Source organism: Cygnus atratus, chromosome 2, assembly GCF_013377495.2.
Source record: "Cygnus atratus isolate AKBS03 ecotype Queensland, Australia chromosome 2, CAtr_DNAZoo_HiC_assembly, whole genome shotgun sequence".
NCBI classification, from domain to species: Eukaryota; Metazoa; Chordata; class Aves; order Anseriformes; family Anatidae; genus Cygnus; species Cygnus atratus.
Window position 1 is genome coordinate 111385759 of NC_066363.1, and position 19382 is coordinate 111405140.

At 41.0% G+C, this 19382-nt stretch overlaps 1 protein-coding gene across 5 annotated transcripts in view; it reads left to right on the forward strand.

Annotated features, from left to right (window-relative positions):
• The first annotated feature begins 5125 nt into the window (after positions 1-5125).
• LAMA3 (laminin subunit alpha 3) overlaps positions 5126-19382 on the forward strand; it is a 114623-nt gene continuing 100366 nt past the window's right edge. For 4 of the 5 annotated variants that reach the window (XM_035564065.2, XM_035564066.2, XM_035564067.2 and 1 more), the window contains exons 1-3: positions 5213-5528; positions 10869-11021; positions 18888-19005. In XM_035564065.2, the coding sequence (XP_035419958.1) occupies positions 5253-5528; positions 10869-11021; positions 18888-19005 (547 nt within the window). In that variant the 5' untranslated portion in view covers positions 5213-5252. Of the gene's footprint in view, positions 5529-10868; positions 11022-18887; positions 19006-19382 lie in introns of all 5 variants that reach the window. The other variant, XM_035564064.2, reaches the window with a different exon arrangement.

Below are 19382 nucleotides of genomic sequence, written 5' to 3' on the forward strand. Positions count from 1 at the left end.
GATAACTTCTCTTTTTCAACGTGATATAGTAGTAGGGTCCTCAAATACTGTGGTACAAGAAATTTCTGCAAGATGAAAAAGATCATTAAAAAAGTGGAGGCCAAAATGACCTTAACAGAATGCATCTTTCTTGATGAAATCCGGTGAACACAGAGGACTTGCCAGGTCATAAAGTCACTATTTTGCTATTAAAACAGAACGAGTGCAGACAATCCTTTTTTTAGCTTAGGTGTACTGCAAAATGCTTTTATTAAACTACTGAAAGTTTACTTATAGACATGAACCGACTAATTATCATGCATAAATATTTATCACAGGACGTAATAAATGACTTACTTCCTTGATAAATGTAAGGAGCCTAATCTGATCTTGTAGTGTTAGGGTTCTGTATTTACACTCTAGGCTACAAATGTGCTTAACTGATTAAAACTTTGAAAGAGCTGAAGGAGCTCCAGTACTTTGCAAGAAGACTCTTCCACATATTAATTCTTTAGGATTGGCCTCAGCATAAATGCCAGATATGAAACTTCTATGGAGGGACAAGATAGACAAGAGGGGCAACTAAATCTTCAATGATCACCCAGTACTTAGGTCCATCTAATCTGAGAGACTTTCTAGCTACCTACAAGGATATTGATTATCATCCCACAGAGTGAATTCCTACATCATCTGGTATGGCAATATACGATGGTAAATGTGGTGCCTGCACATGAATCTTAGGTTTTATTCCTACCTTTTTCACTGACTTGTTGTGCAGCTCACATAGTACAGATTACAAACTCTCATCCATGCTAGTTTTGCTGTCTCTTGAATTCCACAGTACTTGGTTCCACCTTCCAATTCCTTTCTTAAACTTAAGTTAAATATTACAATTAGTATTAGTCACTGAGAATATTTTTTCACAGTCTCCCATTTTCTCTGCAGCTTTCTGGTTTGTGAACTGCATGTGCCAAGTCTTAAACATATTATGAGTAGTATGAGTTGAGATGAGGCAGAATGTAATGAGATGTGCTATGTTGCATGTTAAGAGAATGAAACAGAGAAATTATATCTGCAATTTTGGAGCAAACATTCTTGACTTGAAATTTTAAACCCATTCTTAAATGAACATCTTTCAAAGTAGAAAATGTGAACACAAAGAATGATCTCTGATCATGGTAGCATAAATGCCTACTGATGTAACATAATCTGTTTACATTAAAATAATACAGATCCAGAAACACTTCCAATTGTTAACATTTATTCAATAAAGTGTTCGACGTCTGTCAAGTAACAAAGTCTACTCCTTGCAGACAGGAAGAAAAAAGGAAAGCAAACCCTAAAAAGGCTGAAGGAAAAAGGAGGAGAGGACTTGCTGGGAGGAAGAAAAGGGCAGGTAGCTGGAGAAGAGTATTTTCTGCTGAGGGCCACTGTCTTACAAATGTTGATTTCTGAAAGCTGCCAGTTAATAAATCCTTATCTGAGTTTCTGGAACTTGTAATTAAAATGGAAAGATGACATGAAGGGAAGATAAAGTAGTATACCATGAATTATTGATATTGACCTTTTTAGCAGGATGAAGTTCTGTGTTAGATACAGATAATAAGATCAAATATATTAGTAAGTGCTTTCTTGTGGATTTCTGCCAGCTTTGGATTTGGCTCAAAATAGATTTATTTATTTATTTATTTATTTATTAATTTATTTTAAAGAGAGATGAAATTCATAAATTTTGAGATTTACATTCAAGAAAAGGTTTCTCCCTCCTCTATACTTTCACTGGGAACCATTCCTTACTCTACTTGTGGTCCTAAAGCCCTACAGAAGTTAGGCTAGACCCATGGCTGCACATGGCCATACACATTGCTTGCACAATACTATCAGAACTAGTGTTCTCAGTTTTCCATCTCCAGGGACAGGCCACTCTGTCATTACCATTTCTATACATACATCCACGTCTTCTCCTGTCTGCTTCCTCACATACTTTGGCTTGACATAACTCCAAGGTCTCTGTTTAAAATTTTTGGTTGCTGACTTTTTATTAAAATCAAGTTATTCAGCACCCATGTTAGGAATGACACTATAAACACTTTTTCCATCTGTTTTGAGTCAAAAGCAAAAGTTGCCATAACATTTTTCCTAAAATCTGCCCACATCTTTAGGTAGTTCTAGAAATTTCTCAACAAAATCTAAAATACGGCATTTTACACACTCCAGTTCTAGAAAACACATTTAATAAAATATGTTTGTTTGGCATAAGTGTTTAACAAAATGACAGAAAAATCACCTGCAAGGCCAGCAAAATCTTTTTAAATCTAGCTATATATTAAGCAAAATGCACATAATTTTATGAGCAAATGAACAGAACTTCTTTCTCTCTTTTTCTATTTGATAGGTTTATTTTCTGAATGTAAAGTTTCATTCATGTTTTTAAGAAAGCAGATTTAAGATCATGTCATGATTGTTTTAAAGTGTTGGGTTCTTGCTCAGGTAAGCCTTTTTTTTTTTTTTTTAATGCAAGTACTCCCCAATAAATTAACTGATACTCCCTGTTTAAATAATGGCATCTCTTGTGAGCAAGTGCTGCCTTTTATGCTGTGCAACGTAGCAAACAGCTTACAAGAATCTTCTCTTTAAAGTAAAATTGTAAAGGATCTCCTGAATCTAGATTCCTTACCTGAACTACCCACCTGAACTATACCAGGAAAAGTTGTAAGGTGTTATATTCTACACAAATGCAGTCAAAGAAAGTGTAAAACAGACTCTAGTAGACACAGGACATAGATTCTTAGTTTAGGCAGTTATTTTCTCTACTTTCACAGTTCATTCTGCATTTTTAAAGCTTCATCAAATATAGCAGAATCACCTGGTTTATGCTATTCTTATTCTAGGTTTATGTTTTTTTTTAGAAAACTCTTCCTAAGTGCTTACTTTGGAGACCAGGGAAAGAGGTGCTAAAGAAGAATACAAAACTCAAAACACAGAGGTGCTATTCACAATCCTTGCACGTGCATGAAGAGAATAGGCAGGGTTCTGTGCAAGAAATGTGTCCAAAGAAAATATAAGTTACTTATTTTGCAGTTATTTCAATCTGAAACATTCATATCAAAAGAATCCTTTTCAATATCATCAACAATCACTGCATAACTGGCGTAAACTACTTTCCTCACATGATGTGCAAAACAATCATTTTCTTTTTGGATGAAGAGGAGAAAATACTTCATGGCTTGTTGGACATATATAGAAGCAACATCTTTCAGAGACTGCTAGATGAATGCCCAGCCTGGAGGTAATCTGACTACTCAGAAAGAGTCTGTGATGATTTTGTATCTGCATAATTATAATCTTCACTGATTTCTCTTAATATTGCACTTTACAGTGCATTTTCTTCAAAGTACCCAAATGTTTATTTTCCACCAGGAACATGCTCTGCTCAGCTTTCATTCAATTTGATTTAATTTCTCTAACAATATAGAGGACAAGAGCACTCAGCAAGTTAATGGAGAGAATGCCTTTTTAAGAGCATGCTTGCCTTGAACTTAAAGGCCACTTATATCAGACACTTCTGGTTCTCCATCTGTAAAAACTGATATACTTTAGATCCCTTATTATTTAACAGGTTTAAAAGACCAGTGTAAATTCTATATTATAATGTAGCATTTTGTTCAATAGAATTTTTGTTCAATATAATATTTGAAGATCGTATTACTTATTTTTATTCACACCTCTCATAGTTCTTATGAAATATTAAATATTGTAGGAAGTGGTATGTGAAATAAGATAATTTCCTTTCCACAATGCCACAGTTGGAAAAGAAGTATATTTTTAAGTTGCTCCAGAAATTGAAAGCATTTATGGATAGAATACCCAAATCTGATACATTTAAATTGGCAGTATGCAACATTTATGGAAAACAACTCTTCTCAAGGAGGACACAAAAATTGCTTCCCACAGGTGAGTCTCTATGGTGTGCTAAAGCCATAGTGACACAAGACTAGGGATTGTGATATTTGCTTGCAGACAGAATCAATAGCATGTGGTTGGTACTTCCTGAAATAGTATACCAGGAATCTCCCTTGCTAGTGCTATTTGGCATGTATCAAGGACCATAAAGTTATTAAGTACTTTGCTACTCACATGAATCACTATTAAAATATTAGAGGTATGCGTATCTAAGCATATCTTTGTGTCTGAATCCTGCAAATTTTATTAAGAAAACTGAACAGTGGCTGTGTGACTGTGCATGGGGGAGGAAACGCGAATGGGTATGAAACTTCAGATAGCAATGCTGTGAAGCAGTGTAGCTCCTGATACGAGTGACTTAGTTCATAGCTCTCATTCTGCTGCCTCAACTCTCCTTCTGGGTTATCCAAAACCTGTGCCAAACACCTTCAAAAAGACAGCAGGTTCATTGTCTGCCCCAGCCGAGCAGCACAACCCTGGCACATGGAGCTTGGCTGCGTGCTGCAGTGTAGGGACCTGCAGCCTTCCATCAGCCTTGGGGAACTGACAAGGCTGGGGAAGGGGCGATTTGTGCAGCACAGCCGGGCAGGGTGCCATCCCGGGGACCTGTAGGTAGAAGAATAGAATCATAGAATATCCTGAATTGGAAGGGACCCACAAGGAGAGCGAGTCCAACTCCTGGCTCCACACAGCACCACCCAAAAATCAGACCATGTGTCTGAGAGTGGTGTTCAAATGCTTAAGTCTGGCGGGCTCAGTGCTGTGACCACTGCCCTGGGGAGCCTGTCCCAGTGCCCAACCACCCTCTGGGTGCCGAACCTTTCCCTAACACCCAGCCTGACCCTCCCCTGTCCCAGCTCCATGCCGTTCCCTCGGGTCCTGTCGCAGTCCCCAGAAGCACACCTTTTGTGAAGGTACAGGAGGAAGCCCAGAAAACCTTAATTTTACGTATGTCACACGACAGGATTTACAGGGATGGGATGCTCGGAGATTTCTCCGCAGTCCCTTAACAAAACTACCCCCCACATTCACTGGGGGGGTCACCTCTCAACATGGCGGCGGGGCGCACACCTGGGCCCGACCCCACCGGCCCTGAGAGCCGGGGGGCCGCCGCCGGGCCGCGCCCTCGCCCCGTGCCCGGGAGCTCCGCGCTCCCCTGGGGCTCCTCGCCTCAGCGGGCCCGTCCCGGCGCCGCACCGGGGGTGTGTTCGCGGCTCTCCCCGCCCCGCACACCCCTACAGCCCGGCAGCCCCGGCCCGCCGCAGCTATAGGGCCGCCTTTGGAGCGGCGAGGGCAGAGCCCGGCGCACGATGGCCGCGGCGCGGCGGCGGCTCCTCTGGGCGCTCCTCCCGCCGCTCTTCGCCCTCTGCCCGGCCCAGACGGAGCCCCCCGGCTCCCTGGGGCTCAGCCTCCACCCGCCTTATTTCAACCTGGCCGAGACGGCCGGCATCTGGGCCACGGCCACCTGCGGGGAGAAGGAGGAGGAAGAGGAGGAGGAGGAGGAGGCGGGTGGCGGCGGGCGGCCGGAGCTGTACTGCAAGCTGGTGGGGGGCCCCGCCGCCGCCCCGCTGGGACGTGCCATCCAGGTAGCGTGTGGGGACGGAGAGGGGTGATGGTGGGGACGGAGAGGGGTAATGGGACCGAGAGGGGTGATGGTGGGGACCGAGAGGGGTGGTGGCGCCGCCGACCCTTCCCTCAGCCCCGCCGGCTCGTGGGAGGGAGGCAGAGGCTCTGGCAGGAGGCAGGGCAGCGAGGATGGGGACAGTCACTCGCGTTTCAAGTCATGCAGCAACAAAAAGCAGACCTCCTCGCGAGGGGTTAATGGAAGTGTGTTTTGTCCTTTGGCAGAAACCTGTCAGGGCAGGGAGGGAGCAGCAAACGCACCGAGCTCTGTGGTGTGCTGGGGCTGATGTTCAGAGTCGGCTCCATCAGAGCTCGGAGGCGGGGGGGGGGGGGGGGGGGGGCTTTCCTAAAGCCTCCGACCTCCCAGAGCTCTTTTGTTTATACTCGTCTTGGTGGGAGGAGGAGACAGGCGGAATGAAACGGCACTTTGAAAGGGATTTTGAAAGATTTGAGGTCTGCTTCGTGACTCCAGGCGATACAGAAAGAATGCACATCTAACATGTTGGTGTCCTGGAAGAAGGGTTAGCGTTTCCAAGTCTTAAGAGGCATTCGCATGTTTTAACAGGGAAATAACCCATAAGATCTGGTCTCAGAAGAGGCTCCAATGTATGAGAGTTTTTCCTTCTTGTTTTGTGGCGGGGACAGGCACTCAAGAGAGGGGAGAACGCTCAGAAGGTGCAGCACCATGCACGCGCCGGCTCAGCACTGCCATGCAGCAGTGTGCTCAGCCCCCAAATCCTCTGTAATGCCTTCCCTGCCTCACACGACATCTTGGTTTACCTTGCATCTGTGTAGTGCCCTCCGTCACAGCAAGCTCAGTGTGCTTTGGAGATGCTTACAGGTTGAGTAACACAGATTTCCGATCAGTAAAACCGGGCTGCAGGTATTAAATGCTTCATCTGAGGTTAGAAAGCAAGGTTGTCGTGATTGGGGAAACTGCTTGCTCCTCTGCTTCTAACACGCCTCTGAAGTTTAGGCATCCATCCGTCGATACTGAGCACAGCACCCATGCTTGAAATTCACCTGCTGGTATGGCTGTTTTTGGTACTAGCAAGCCTAATAACCTCTGCTGCTTTCTCAGCAGCACACACTATATCTTACTGCTACAGTAAGATCTCATCCTAACATGCTTCAGAATAACAGCACAGTATAACAAAAATCAGTAAAATAAATATGAGATAAACAGGTCAAAGAAGTGGAAGAAAGCATGTAGTGTGATGAATCGGCATTAACTATTTTTATAATTGTTCCCTTTATACTAACATCCAGTTGGAAACGAGGGTTTACTGTATGTGGGAAGAGGCTGGAAAAGGGAGGGTTCCTCTTGTTAAATATTTGCCTTACAGCTCCTGGGTTAGAAGCAGTTATGGTTCATTCTTGATTCAAGTTCCTAGGACTGCTGACAGCTCAGCCCTGGCACGAGGAAGCCTGGTGCTCCTCCTGAAGCGGTTGTGTAAATGTGAAGGCAGCAGCATCTCTCTCCAATTTTAACAAAGCCCCATTGAAATACATAACATGAATACTTCTGTAGTTTACCAGTAGTTGTTGTGGCTTGAGAAGGCTTGGAAAATTCTTTCTGAAGGCCAGGGAAATCCAGCCATGGAAAATGTGATAGCAGCACAATGTGCATATTATCAAGCCACTCCACCTCTCAAGTTCAAAGACACTGTAAATAAGAGAATCTTTTTCTTTTTTTTCTTTGGTGGAAAACTGGGCAGAAGTGCATTAAATTCTTGCAGAAGCTGAGCTTATCTTGCAGGATTTAGATCAGCATAGTCATTCATGTGTTGTTTCTTAGAAGTCTGATGGAGGGTCAGGCAGCTTTTACGCAAGGTGGCAGTGATGGGTATAATAGCCACTGTCAGGCCAATTCCAAGTTAAAGCTGCACTATGTGCTTGAGTCACTCACTTTTGGAGAGTATCCAAAGCTGGATGGTGGCTGTTGTGCTACAAGCAGAGAAATCAGAAGGTGCAGAGGGTGATTTTCCTTTTTATGAAGGGAGCACATAGCTCAGTTGTGGTGCTGTCACAAGCATTTAAAATGAGGCAAAGAGAAGAAGAGCAGCCCCAGCTTCACTTCTACTTTTTCATCAGCCTCTTTCGTTCAGCTTGTCGTTCGATATGTCCACTGGTGAAGCCTGTCGTCCCCAGCAAATCCAGGGGGAGCATTCATTAAAGCCCGTCCAAGAGCTGACAGGTAGGGTGGGCAGTCCCTGCAGGTACAGCTCAGCCACTAGGTGCAGTCTGAGGCTTGCGACGTGCATTGGATGTACATTGTGGAAAAGCAGCGTGTTTCCCTTGTTTAGCGCATAGGCAAGCGGGGCAATGGCTTAATAAGAGCAGTGTTGAGTGAACAGATGCACTGCAGTGCAAAATATGTTGGCAACTCTGATAGATAAATGACATGCCTGGTTTTGCCTGCAGATCTGTCCGCAGTGGTGTGCGGGTGTGAATTAAAGTTTAACTGCATACCTGTCTTGCCTTGCCAGTGGGCACAGATCTTCTAGGTACTAATTTGTGAACAAGTCCTTCATCGTTGTAGCTTTCTGTAATTTACAGGTGAGGAGGCATTTTCATCGACGTCATTGATCCCCACTGCTTTATGCAGTCTCATTTTTTTTCCTCTGCTCAGGAGAACCAAGGGAAAGGAGGGTAGCAAGGTCACCAGTGGATGCACACCTGCCTGGGTGATGAACTGCAGCCAAAATCAAATGATGGTGGGATGCCCAGTCTCCAGGAATTGCAACGTGTCCCATGGCAGACAGGCTGGGGGTGGCGTGCCTGCAGGTACTGCCAGTGGGAAGCAGGGAAGGCCGCTCAGTCCAGTAACTTATTTTCTTTCATTTTTTGTTTTTCTGTCTTTTTGGCAGGTTTGCTGGAATGTACTTTAAATAACTGAAACTCCAGTTGCAATGAAATTCTTTGAATTATGTGTCCTAAAAGAAAAAGGTGGTGTCTTGAGTTCATATCAAGTGCTCTGGTATACTGAAATAACATAGGTGTATGGAAATGTAACACTTGTGTTCAATATTCCTGATTGTTTTCTGTTCATTCAGCCTTTCTTTGAGGCTGTTGCCAGATTGGAGCTGAAAATGCTGTGGCAGCCACTGTTTCCTGTATATTTCCAGCCAGATCATTGTGAATGTGAATTGAGATCTAAAGACCATGTTTCGTGCATGCTACAAAACTATTTAGGCATTGTAACACCACAAGCTTCCCTGTGTTGGAACTCCACTTCAAGTATGCATTTGTCAGGAAATACTACCTATAAAGATGCTCTGATGTGGTGGCAGCTGCAGCTGTAACCGCACAGATTAATTGCTCAGTGTATTGATTCTGCAGATTGTGGCCCAACGTTCTCTGTCCTCATTGCAGCAACTGGCAATGTTGCCTGTAGCTAGCACAGCCTGAGGTGGTGTCAGCTATGTCAGAATCAAAGTATCCTGGCCTATTGTAGATGTTTGTACAAAAATCAGCCAAGTCACCTTCTCCGACAGAGCTGGAGGAGAGCTGTGTTATAACTTGATCCCCAGACATAGTTAACCAACCTGTGTACATGTGGATTTAGTAAGTCTTTGAATAACTTGTTGAATTCTCAAGACGTAACCCTCAGCCAGGTTGACAACTGCAGTGCTGAATCAGAACAACTAATGGTGGTCACGTCTTCTGGCAACAGCATCATGTTCTGGGCTTGCCAGAAGAGCAGGATGAGGACAGAACTACTGCTAGATGCAGATACTGAAATAGTTACAACTTACGCAGAAAATGCAGAAATATTCAGTGAACATCCATGTTTTTTATTGGAAAGACGCAAGAGGATGTAATTGGATCGCATGAGAATGATGTAGTTTCCAATCCATTAGTAACTATGGAAGAAGTTAAACAAATTCTGCTAGAGCTAAACATCTTAGATTCACCAAGTGTGGATCTACAAGACTGTATCCAGCAAGAATGAGAGAGCCCTAATGTCTTTCCAGTATTAAAAGTGGACAAGTGTGATTGCTGAAGTTAGTTTGCACTGGTTAGTGTGACAACAGTGGCAAACAAAATTATAGTTATACAGGATTGTTAATACTTCAAAGGTAGGAATATACTTGATGCTAGGATACATGGGTTGTGGAAACAACAAAATATATCAGGTTTTTTTTCTTTTTTTGATTTTTTTTTTTTTTAGTTTGTAAAGGGAATGGTTTAAATATGACATATCACCTTACTTAAAACACAGATCCAGTACAGGGTCAGCACCTCGCAGACTAAATGAATTAAGTACCCAAATGAGGTAACTACCGTTTAATGAAAATGTCATTATTCTATTGGGGTTCTACAAAGATCTGTACCTGGCATGGTTTATCACATCAATTATCTACACCCAGTTACTGGAATAAGATGTGAATAGGACAGTAAAAAGATTGCTTAATAACTAATTTCAATACTTCACCACTAATCTTAGCGGACTGTTAAAATGAATTTTCTTGAAGATAAAAGTACTGCTGTGGGGCAAGCCAAGATGCCAAATTAAAAGAAAATTTGGTTCCATGAAGTTTACTCATCATTATTGTATGCAACAGTATCTTTAGAAACTGTCAGAGAGATTTTCAGAGCATTTCCAGAATGTGGCTTTAATTGTGGACTAAAAATTGGGTAGTAACTTCTGCAAATGAAGATTTAATGGGATTCTTTCATTGTCCTTAAAGGGAACACACTGTGTAACCCATTGCATTTTCCATGGGTATGTATTTCTTAGAAGTTTCTTTTTCAGAATGTACTTTAATAGCATGAAAAAAAATAAATCCATGTTATAAAATTATAACACCAATCTTACACATCCACAAGTAGTTGAGTATTTTTTATAGTTTTGTTACTTCCAGTCTTCTGTGTGCATGTGCTGATGTTTCACAGTCTTTTAAGAGAATAGAGGGTAACTCTTGTATTGGTCTTAATCCAGCTATAAGAATCTTTGTTTCATTAATTTCCTGTGGACATGCCTGCAGAAGTCATAAAGGTAATTGCAGCAAGGTATCAGTAAATGTATTGATAAGAAAAGATTTATTGTAGTTTCCTTAATGAGATTTCTGAATTTTATTTTGTAACATAGAATTATGTGTGTTTCAGGGTATAAGTGTGTATATTAATTACAAGGGGAATCATTATACAGAAAAAGAAAATGCGCTATGTAAAGAAGTAAAATTTAACTCCATTTTTAGTCAAAGCTCTGATCAGAATCTCAGAATCAGAATCTCATCATGCATCTGCAGTGCATAATATTTCAACTGATACCATCTTTTTAATTAACTGTGTTTCAGGGACAGTTTTGTGATTATTGCAATGCTGCTGATCCCAGAAAAGCTCACCCAATAACTAATGCAATTGATGGAACGGAGCGTTGGTGGCAAAGTCCTCCTCTGTCTATGGGTTTAAAATACAACGAAGTCAATGTCACTTTAGATCTGGGACAGGTGAGTGCATGAGCTGTTGCTTAAGGTTTGATCATTTCTTGCCTCTGTATAAAAGATTTGCAATTGGGAGGGATGTTTGAACTAATTATTTTAATTTCCAACCCCATACCTTTTTTGTCTGGTTTATGTTATGATTTTTTTTTCTTGTTAACTGATTTAACTTTATTATAGTGATTATCTTCCTTGGAAATTTTAAGGATGTGTGGTTTTGCCACAGGTATCATCCTGATTCAATGACTGTGCTTTCTTTCATATACATTGTAACTTGTTAACCAGAGGTTACAGAGGGAATTTCCCAGTTAAAACTGGGGCTCTGTCTTACATTTCATATTCTCCTTTTCCATGGGTCTGTACAGAGAGATTTCACAATCACTTACCATGTACACATCTTGAGAATAATGTTTGAAGTTTGCTTTTGCCTCAAGGATCCTTCTGGTTCCTCTATCGTCCAGCAAGATCTTCAAGGTAGACAGGATAATATTGATAACATGGCCTAAAAAAGAAGGGTCAGCAAAAACAGTGTAATAGGAATTAGTAAGATGACAGTAACATGATCACCCGTATCTCTTCTGCAGGTGATAGGCAAATAGATAACAATAAAGCCTCTGCATCTGTAACTGTAGCTTTTAAGTCACAGGGCTGGATTCTCAGCTGCCCTAATTGGGCACTGATCCGGTAAAATTAGTTATGCTCTGCAATTTTACACCAGCTGAAAATATATGCCTAAAAATATATGTATATTGCAGCCTCCGATATATATATAATGTTTTTTTGGACAGCGGTAACTGTTTACTGCCACTAGTGATATATAGGGCAAGATTTTTTTTTAATTGGCTTTCAATTTAGTTAATAGCAAGAGAATAATAACAAGGGAAAAACAGTAACAAAGGAAAAAATTATCTTTGAGACTTAGCTGCTGTTTTGTTGGGGATTCAGGTGCAAATCATTCTGCCTCTTCTACTACATGGGGTTTTAATGCTCCTATGCCTCACATGAATTTCTGTTTTTATTGTTTAAATGAATGACATGCGTGTTTGCTTTTTTTCCACTGTACCATGAAAAAAGGAGATATGTATAAGCAGATTAATTTTTAGGCCATAGTATCCACACTAACCTAGCACACACTGGTCTGATCTCTCTCTGGTAAAAATGCACTCTTTCTGGTAAAATGCACTGTGGAGGGGCATTGCATCCCTTGATACTTTTTGCTCCCGTAAATTGAGTCACTTAGTCACTCACCCCAGTGAATTATAGAGAAGTGTGGCTTTAAGGCTGGGCATGCAGAGTAGGGGGACACTGAATGCAGAGCATGGTGCTGCTATGAATAGGCATGGACAGACAATCACCTTCCAATAAAGCAGATCTTTCATTTTGAGCTGCTTGCATCCTTTGTGGTCTCAGCAAGACAGGGAATTAGGTTACAGACTAAAGTCTGTAATTTGCCTTGCAGTATAATCCAGCATATTTGTGACCAACACTTGAATATCATCATCAAAACCTTGTGTAACACCCGTGAAGCAGCTCCATCCAACACTACTGTTACCACCATGTTTGTTAGCTTCTTTGGAAGAACTACTGACAGGCAGTTAATCTGTTATGGGTTGAGTAAACTTCTGAGAAATCTCCTTCCTTCAGAGGAAGGATGTGGATTGAGTGCCCTCTTCTCATGGGACTCCTTGGAGACCAGCTATGTGCTGAAATTCTAGGAGTTATTAAAAGATTTCTCAGCAGGAGGCTGTGTCTTTCTCTTTACTCTGGTACCACTTGGAAAGGTTACTGCGAACTCCCTTACTATGAAATGAAGGAAATCCAAGACACAGGTCAAAATGACTTCAGGACTTGTGATCAAGAAGGGATCATCTTATTTGGTGGATGAGTGAGGGTGGGTGGTTTGTTAGGATTCCTCTGTGTGTGGTGTGTTTTTTTGCTTGCTTTTCCCTTCACAGACATAATCTTACATCTGTTCAGTCAGTTAAACCTTAGTTTCAGGATCTGTTTGAACCTGAGATTCACTTTTGACATTTTGCCTAGTATTCTCCCATCCCAAATTCATTCTGTAATGCACAATACTAATCATAAAAAAGAAAAGTAAATACCGTGACAGAGTAAGTCTACTGAAGTGAACAGGTAAACGCTGAGACCTCAATTCACCTTACCTTATTTCAGGGACCTAAAAATTAAGAGCTTACTCAGTTAGTCATGCAGACTTTCTCAGTAGTCAAGAAAGGCAGACACTTTCAGAGTGCAGTTGCCCCTTAAATGAACTGAAATAAGGCTTTTTTTTTCCTTAAAGAAAAATGAATGTGCTTAAAATTAGATATGTGCCTAAATACCTTGTGGAACAACATGCTATAATACTGGGAAGATATCAGAAATGTAGTTTTCCTCACTGTTTGTTTGTCATATTCTTTATTTTAACATAAGACACCTTCTTCAAACAAAATATGGAAATACTTCTGCATTTTGATGTATGTGCAAAATATGACAGAGTAAGGTACATATGTGTGCAGAAAAGCAATGGTTGAGTTGTAAATTGGTCATCAAATAATCACAATTAGAGGAAACAGAATGTCAGAAGGTTTTTATTTGCTGTGTTCCTGCCATTATATCTTTAAGACTCAGAGTGTAAGTCCCAGTAGAGCCTTTTGTCAGTATTCTGAAGACAATATTTAATTGAGTAGTTGCACCATGATGAAAGTTTGAGAGTTCATTAACATGGCGTTAGAACACCCACCCGCTGCTGTTCCTGTTTCACAAGAACTGGGGATGATTTTGGCAGTCAAAATCACTTCAAGATCTTAAATCTTTATGCTAGAAGAATGCTCACTCTGTTGTACTTTGTAATATGAGAAAAAGCAAAAACTTTAAAGCAAAAGCTCTGCTTTACTTCCCTTTCTGCCTTTCTCTACTACAGTTATAATTCTAATCAATCACAGCCCTTCTGAATAATAATTATAATGTTGATCCCTGAGGCATTCTCTCCATCCTGTTAACATACCTACTTATGCTGTGGCTATTCCTGACTTGTTTAAAATATTTGGATCAAATGAAGACTCACTTATACCTTTAATTGGTCCAGATTTTCCCAACATAGTTTTCAACATATTTTAAACTTTTGAATGCAGAATGTTTGACTGAACTTCATTGCTGTTCCCCTGACTCTTTGGATTGCCCGACTTTAGCAGGTGTGCCGTCATCATTGGCTTTCTTAATGCTCAGCAAATATTACACTAATACTCCCCCAGCTATTTTTCTGAACTCTGTGTTTAGATATAGAAGATGAAGGTTCAGGATAGCATGATAGTGCATGATGAAAATTAAATTACTTTCTGTAGGGAGAGAGGGAAACTGAAACATAAATTTAAGATTAGTGGTATGGCCTGTGGAAGACTTGATGCTTTTATATCATCTGCCAATTAAAGCATGTAAACATGTACAGGAACACGCTCCATTTATTCCTCATTCCCACTACAAGCACAGTCTGAGCCCAGTTGCTAAATTTAATCAGGGAAACACCCTAAATAAACCATTTCTTGCTCATAAACATATGATTTACATATGTATGAAACATATGCTTTAAGAAGTAGTCAATGTGTTGTGTTTTCTTACAGATTTAATTAAAAGACCTTTTGAATGGCTGGATTTTTTTATTTTTATGTTTGTATTATTGTGTGTATTTGGTATTGAGACATTTTATTCCTAGAACCTACAGAAAGATACTTGAAGGCCTGCTCTCCTTAGATTTCCTGACACTATCTTCCTCTGGATCTTTTTCAGCGTCCTCTCAGGAAGTTCTTTGTTCCTACTCATTGATCTCATTCCCTTCCCTCAATGTCTGTAAGTCTTCTCCCACCTTCCTCCCTATGTCCATTCCTACATGTTACTTTCATCTGTGATGTGTTGCCCTAACTTACCTTACTTTTCAACTCAACATAGTAAAATAGCCTTCATGATAGCCTTCAACCCTCCACACTTCCCCATGTTTTCTTCCAGTGCTGACAATCCTACTGTGTTCTTTGTACTTTGCACTGTAGCCTTCATAAGGGGATGTTTATCTCCTGGACAACTGAGGTTTGAACCATACAAATCCTCTCCCATATGAATAACTTCAGTGTTCTTTGAAGAAATAGGCCGTATGTAAGAAATAATTATGAGCATTGAGTTGGTCTTTGTCCAATTCCCAACGGAAAAGTGGCTGAATGAGAAATTTCAGGATTGTAACTGACAATCATTGATGTATTTGCCTGCAATCTTGGCAAAAAGACCAAGAACCTGGACAATAGACTACCCTTTCATTTCCAGAAGTGTTCTTCCCAGAATACTGCCTGTGAAATGTGGAGAACTTTTCCCTTCTGGTCCTGCACATTCTCTGTCATAGAGAAAGGACTTAACATATCCAGCTGTGACAGCGAGGCATGTTCACAGGCACTCAGATAACTAAATACAAGCACAGCTTCTCGGTGTCAGTGGCTGGTTAAATTAAGAAGTGGTGTGAGTACAACACGCACAGTGCTAACTGAACAATATTGGAAACCCTGTGCTCATTACTGGCTTCTGCATCCTGGGAGGTGAGGCTAACATGCAAAGAATGACTTCCTCGTGGTGTGCAGTGGGAGCTTCTCCAGTCACTTGTGTATGTAACGTTAGCACCGCTGCATTTACATGTATGGGATTAAACAGTGCGGAACACATTCGGTGGATCTAATGCCTCTCATATACTGCCCACACATGGGCTTTTCTCTGCACCTCTACCATAGCTACTTTTCCAGATGGTAACTACCAAAAAGTCTGGTTCAGCTCTCTCTAGTTGATGTTTTTGTATTACAGTTTCGTCTGCAAAAATCTATGGCTGGGGGGTTGCTAAATACTGATTGTTAGGATTGACTACTAAGTCTCTGGGTCTGTAAGAATGCCTCAAGCCTTACTGAGAGGTTACTGAAGAAAGGATGCACTGAACTCTTTGCAACAAAAAGAAATCAAAACCTTTTGTTTTAACCATAATCATGGGATTTTTATTTCATTTAAATATATTGTTATTTTTATTGCTTGGTCTGCAATTTTTTTTTTAATTATTTTATTTTAGGTTTTCATGTGCATCGGTAGTTTGAAGTTGCCGTACATTTTTTTTTCTTCTTTTGTGGTTTCCATGGAAGTCTGCCAAATGTGGTGCTGTGAGGCAGTTCTTTAAGCACTGGCAGACCTGACAGAGGAGTGGGTTCCTGATCTAATGCACATATTTGACAGTACTTCAGCTTCACGTACATTGAGTAGTCACAGGCTTAAATCAATTCCACAGCTGCGCAGCAGATGTGGCATACAGGTGTTCGAAGGGCACCACATGGTGATTCAGCTGTGTTACACAGAATACTATTGTGTGTCTTCATTTTGGCCATGGTTTTCTTTAAATGTGTATGAAAGGTTATAGTCCAGGGTGACACTGATGGGTAAGTGAGCATGTTTCAGGTTTCAGTTCTTCAGCCGTGAGGAAGCACAGTGGAAATGGAATTCACCGCTTCTATTTTGCTCACGCTTATGAGAAGGCATCACCTGCTACAAGACGAGACTGCCTGTGTCAGCAGTCTGAGGAGCATCTCAGAAAAAGAATAGAACTGCATGACAGGCTGAAGCAGGTGCCGTCAGCTTTTTTGGAGAGTAGGTAGAAGGTCATTGTTGTAGCGGTTCAACAACGTGACTACAAGCAACGGTATCCTGGAGGAGCGGTCTGTGTTTTCTGTGTGCTTCTTTTGTGTCCCCCTGAGCTTTCTAAGACAATTGTCTTGATGAAATCTGGTTTGATGAGCATACGGACTGTTGTCTGCCCTTATTAATATGCATGTACGGATGGAATTCTTAAAGACTTTTAAGGCACAGGGGAAGCAAGAATATTTATGGATAGGCAGTTGCCTGCCCGGTGTAGACCTGGTTTTAAGAGATCTTGCCAGTGAAAAGCAAGAACATAAACCATTATTTTTTTTAGGAATTACAGAACTGTTACCCTTCCCTGTGAGGATACCAGACTTTGCACTGAATGGCCATACTGGATGACATGTAGGGTCTACATGGCCAATATCCCTGCTCTGAAACTTGCCAGTCAAGTAGCAGAAGTTAATTGGTGAAGTATCAAAAACTCAATAAGAGCAAATCTTGCTACAGTCCCCAAAGTATTCAGCTGTTTCTGACCACTGGTTTGGAGATTTTCAATCAGTAACTTAAGGACATTGTTCCACCTGTGCAGTCATTGTGAATAGTTCTGGAGAAAAGAACTCTTCTGTCAACAGAATGACTGCCACTTGTTTTGCTTGATACTGTTACCTAGTAAGTCATTTCCTGAATGTAGATACTGTCTGGCTAATTAGCTACCTAATTTAGTATCACAGGAAGTGATGTTGGTGCTTGTGAGGTGGTGTTAGGTTGGCAGGGTAAATCCCAACGCTAACATGAGAGGTTTTCTTCCCTTGGTTATCCTACCCACTGACCGAGGTCAGCAACATTCAACAAGTCAACAGTTTCTAAAACAGGTTTCAAGGTGCAACACCTGCTGCAGTGATGCCTTAGTGCGTGTAGACCAGGCAGTTGCCCTGGATTGTAGTTGTACATACTGCATGAACTGAATGCACATCGAAAAAGCTTCAATTTCTTTTGCTGGGATGTGAGGTACTGTCATGAGAACATGCTCCATGAAGTCCCTGAATTCTCATGTTCCTCTGTGGGAAGGTTTTCCTTTCTTTTGGGAATGCTTTTGATATTCAGAAGTTGATGTCCGGAATGGATGCATGAAGATCTAGTCTGAAAGGAGCCCTAAGCAAGTAACACTCTCTTGCAAGCAGAAGTTACTGAATTTCTGCTGTCAAGTGAGAAATTCCAGTGCAGCTGCGCTCAAGTATTGTCTGTCCCTCAGTATCTGTTCTCTTTTATTGACAACTCATATCCACATCATGGTTGTTTAAATTTTAGATGGCCCTTAGGTGCTCAATCTGTATTTAGCCATTTGTGTAGTGGTAATTTTACAGATGTGCAGATTTTTATGACTGTGGACTACCTCAAGAGGCTTATAGTAAAATTTCTGTTCTTGTCAAATCCATATTTACTGTAGTGTTGAGGAGCTTTCTGTCTGTATGGTCTATCTCTGTGAAACACCTTGAGCACCTAAAGAAGGCAGGTGGGACTTGACCTTGGCAGCCTTGGAACTGATGAAGCATTCTGAACAGTTTCAGACAACGAATGATCTACCAGCATAAGAATCTCTCCTGTGTTACTTCATACATAAAACTCTGGGGAGACTTGCTTCTGCTACTTGGGAAGTGGCAAAGTTATCTAGAAAGATTCTTGTAGTGAGGGAACAGGTGCCTCAGATTACGATCAAATGCAGCCAAAGGAGCCCCAGTGTAAAGAATATGTGCATTTTCACTAATACCATTGTGATTTTCTTTGACTCCATGCACAGTTACATGACTAGAATGCCACAAGCAGAGAAAATGTACCAGAATGCTGCAAATGTATCTTAGCTTAGTAAAGAATTGAGATGCTAACTCCTCAAGGTTAAGTAATAGACCATGAACACACCCAAGCAATCAGTTGGATGTGAAACAGAGCTACTCTGATAGGTAACAGATGGCTTATAGCAGAGTTCTGCTGCAGCTTTGTTAATGTATTGGAGCACATTGTCAGGTGAAGTAGGTTGCTAACAGCTGCTCGGAGGCTACCAGCTGAGAATCTGGACTATTATTTCAATGGGAATGAAACTGCAGATCACCTTCTCACTGTACACAAAAGAAAAGGAGTTTTGCTGGCATTAGTTTTAGTATTGCATGACTTCTATAGAGTTCAAAAAGCTGCTGATAATATTTCTACATGTTCTGTTACCAGCTTTTCCATGTTGCCTATATCCTCATCAAGTTTGCAAATTCTCCTCGTCCAGATCTTTGGATCTTAGAAAGATCAGTGGACTTTGGAAAAACTTACACTCCCTGGCAATATTTTGCTCGTAAGTATCAATTCTTGTGCCACTGCTCTTTTGTAGATATGTTTCTTTAATCATTCACCCAGTAGCAAGAAAATCAGACCATTGGTCTTGCTGAAGATTTCAACTGTAGTGAAGTGTAGTGAAGACAGTGAATGTCAAATACATTTCTCTTATCTTAGTTGTCCACAATAAATTAGTGAAAAGATTGTAACTAAAAATGAGCATGATATTTTGAAACTGTAACTCAGCACATCAATGTTTTTCAGTCTGTTGGGATTTTTTGTTTTGCTTTTTTGTCTTGATTTTTAGTATATCAGAACTACAGTGTCCTTCATCCCATTGGACTCCAGAGTTCCTTGAAAAAGTCAAAGTCAAATACAAGCACAAAATCTTGGAGT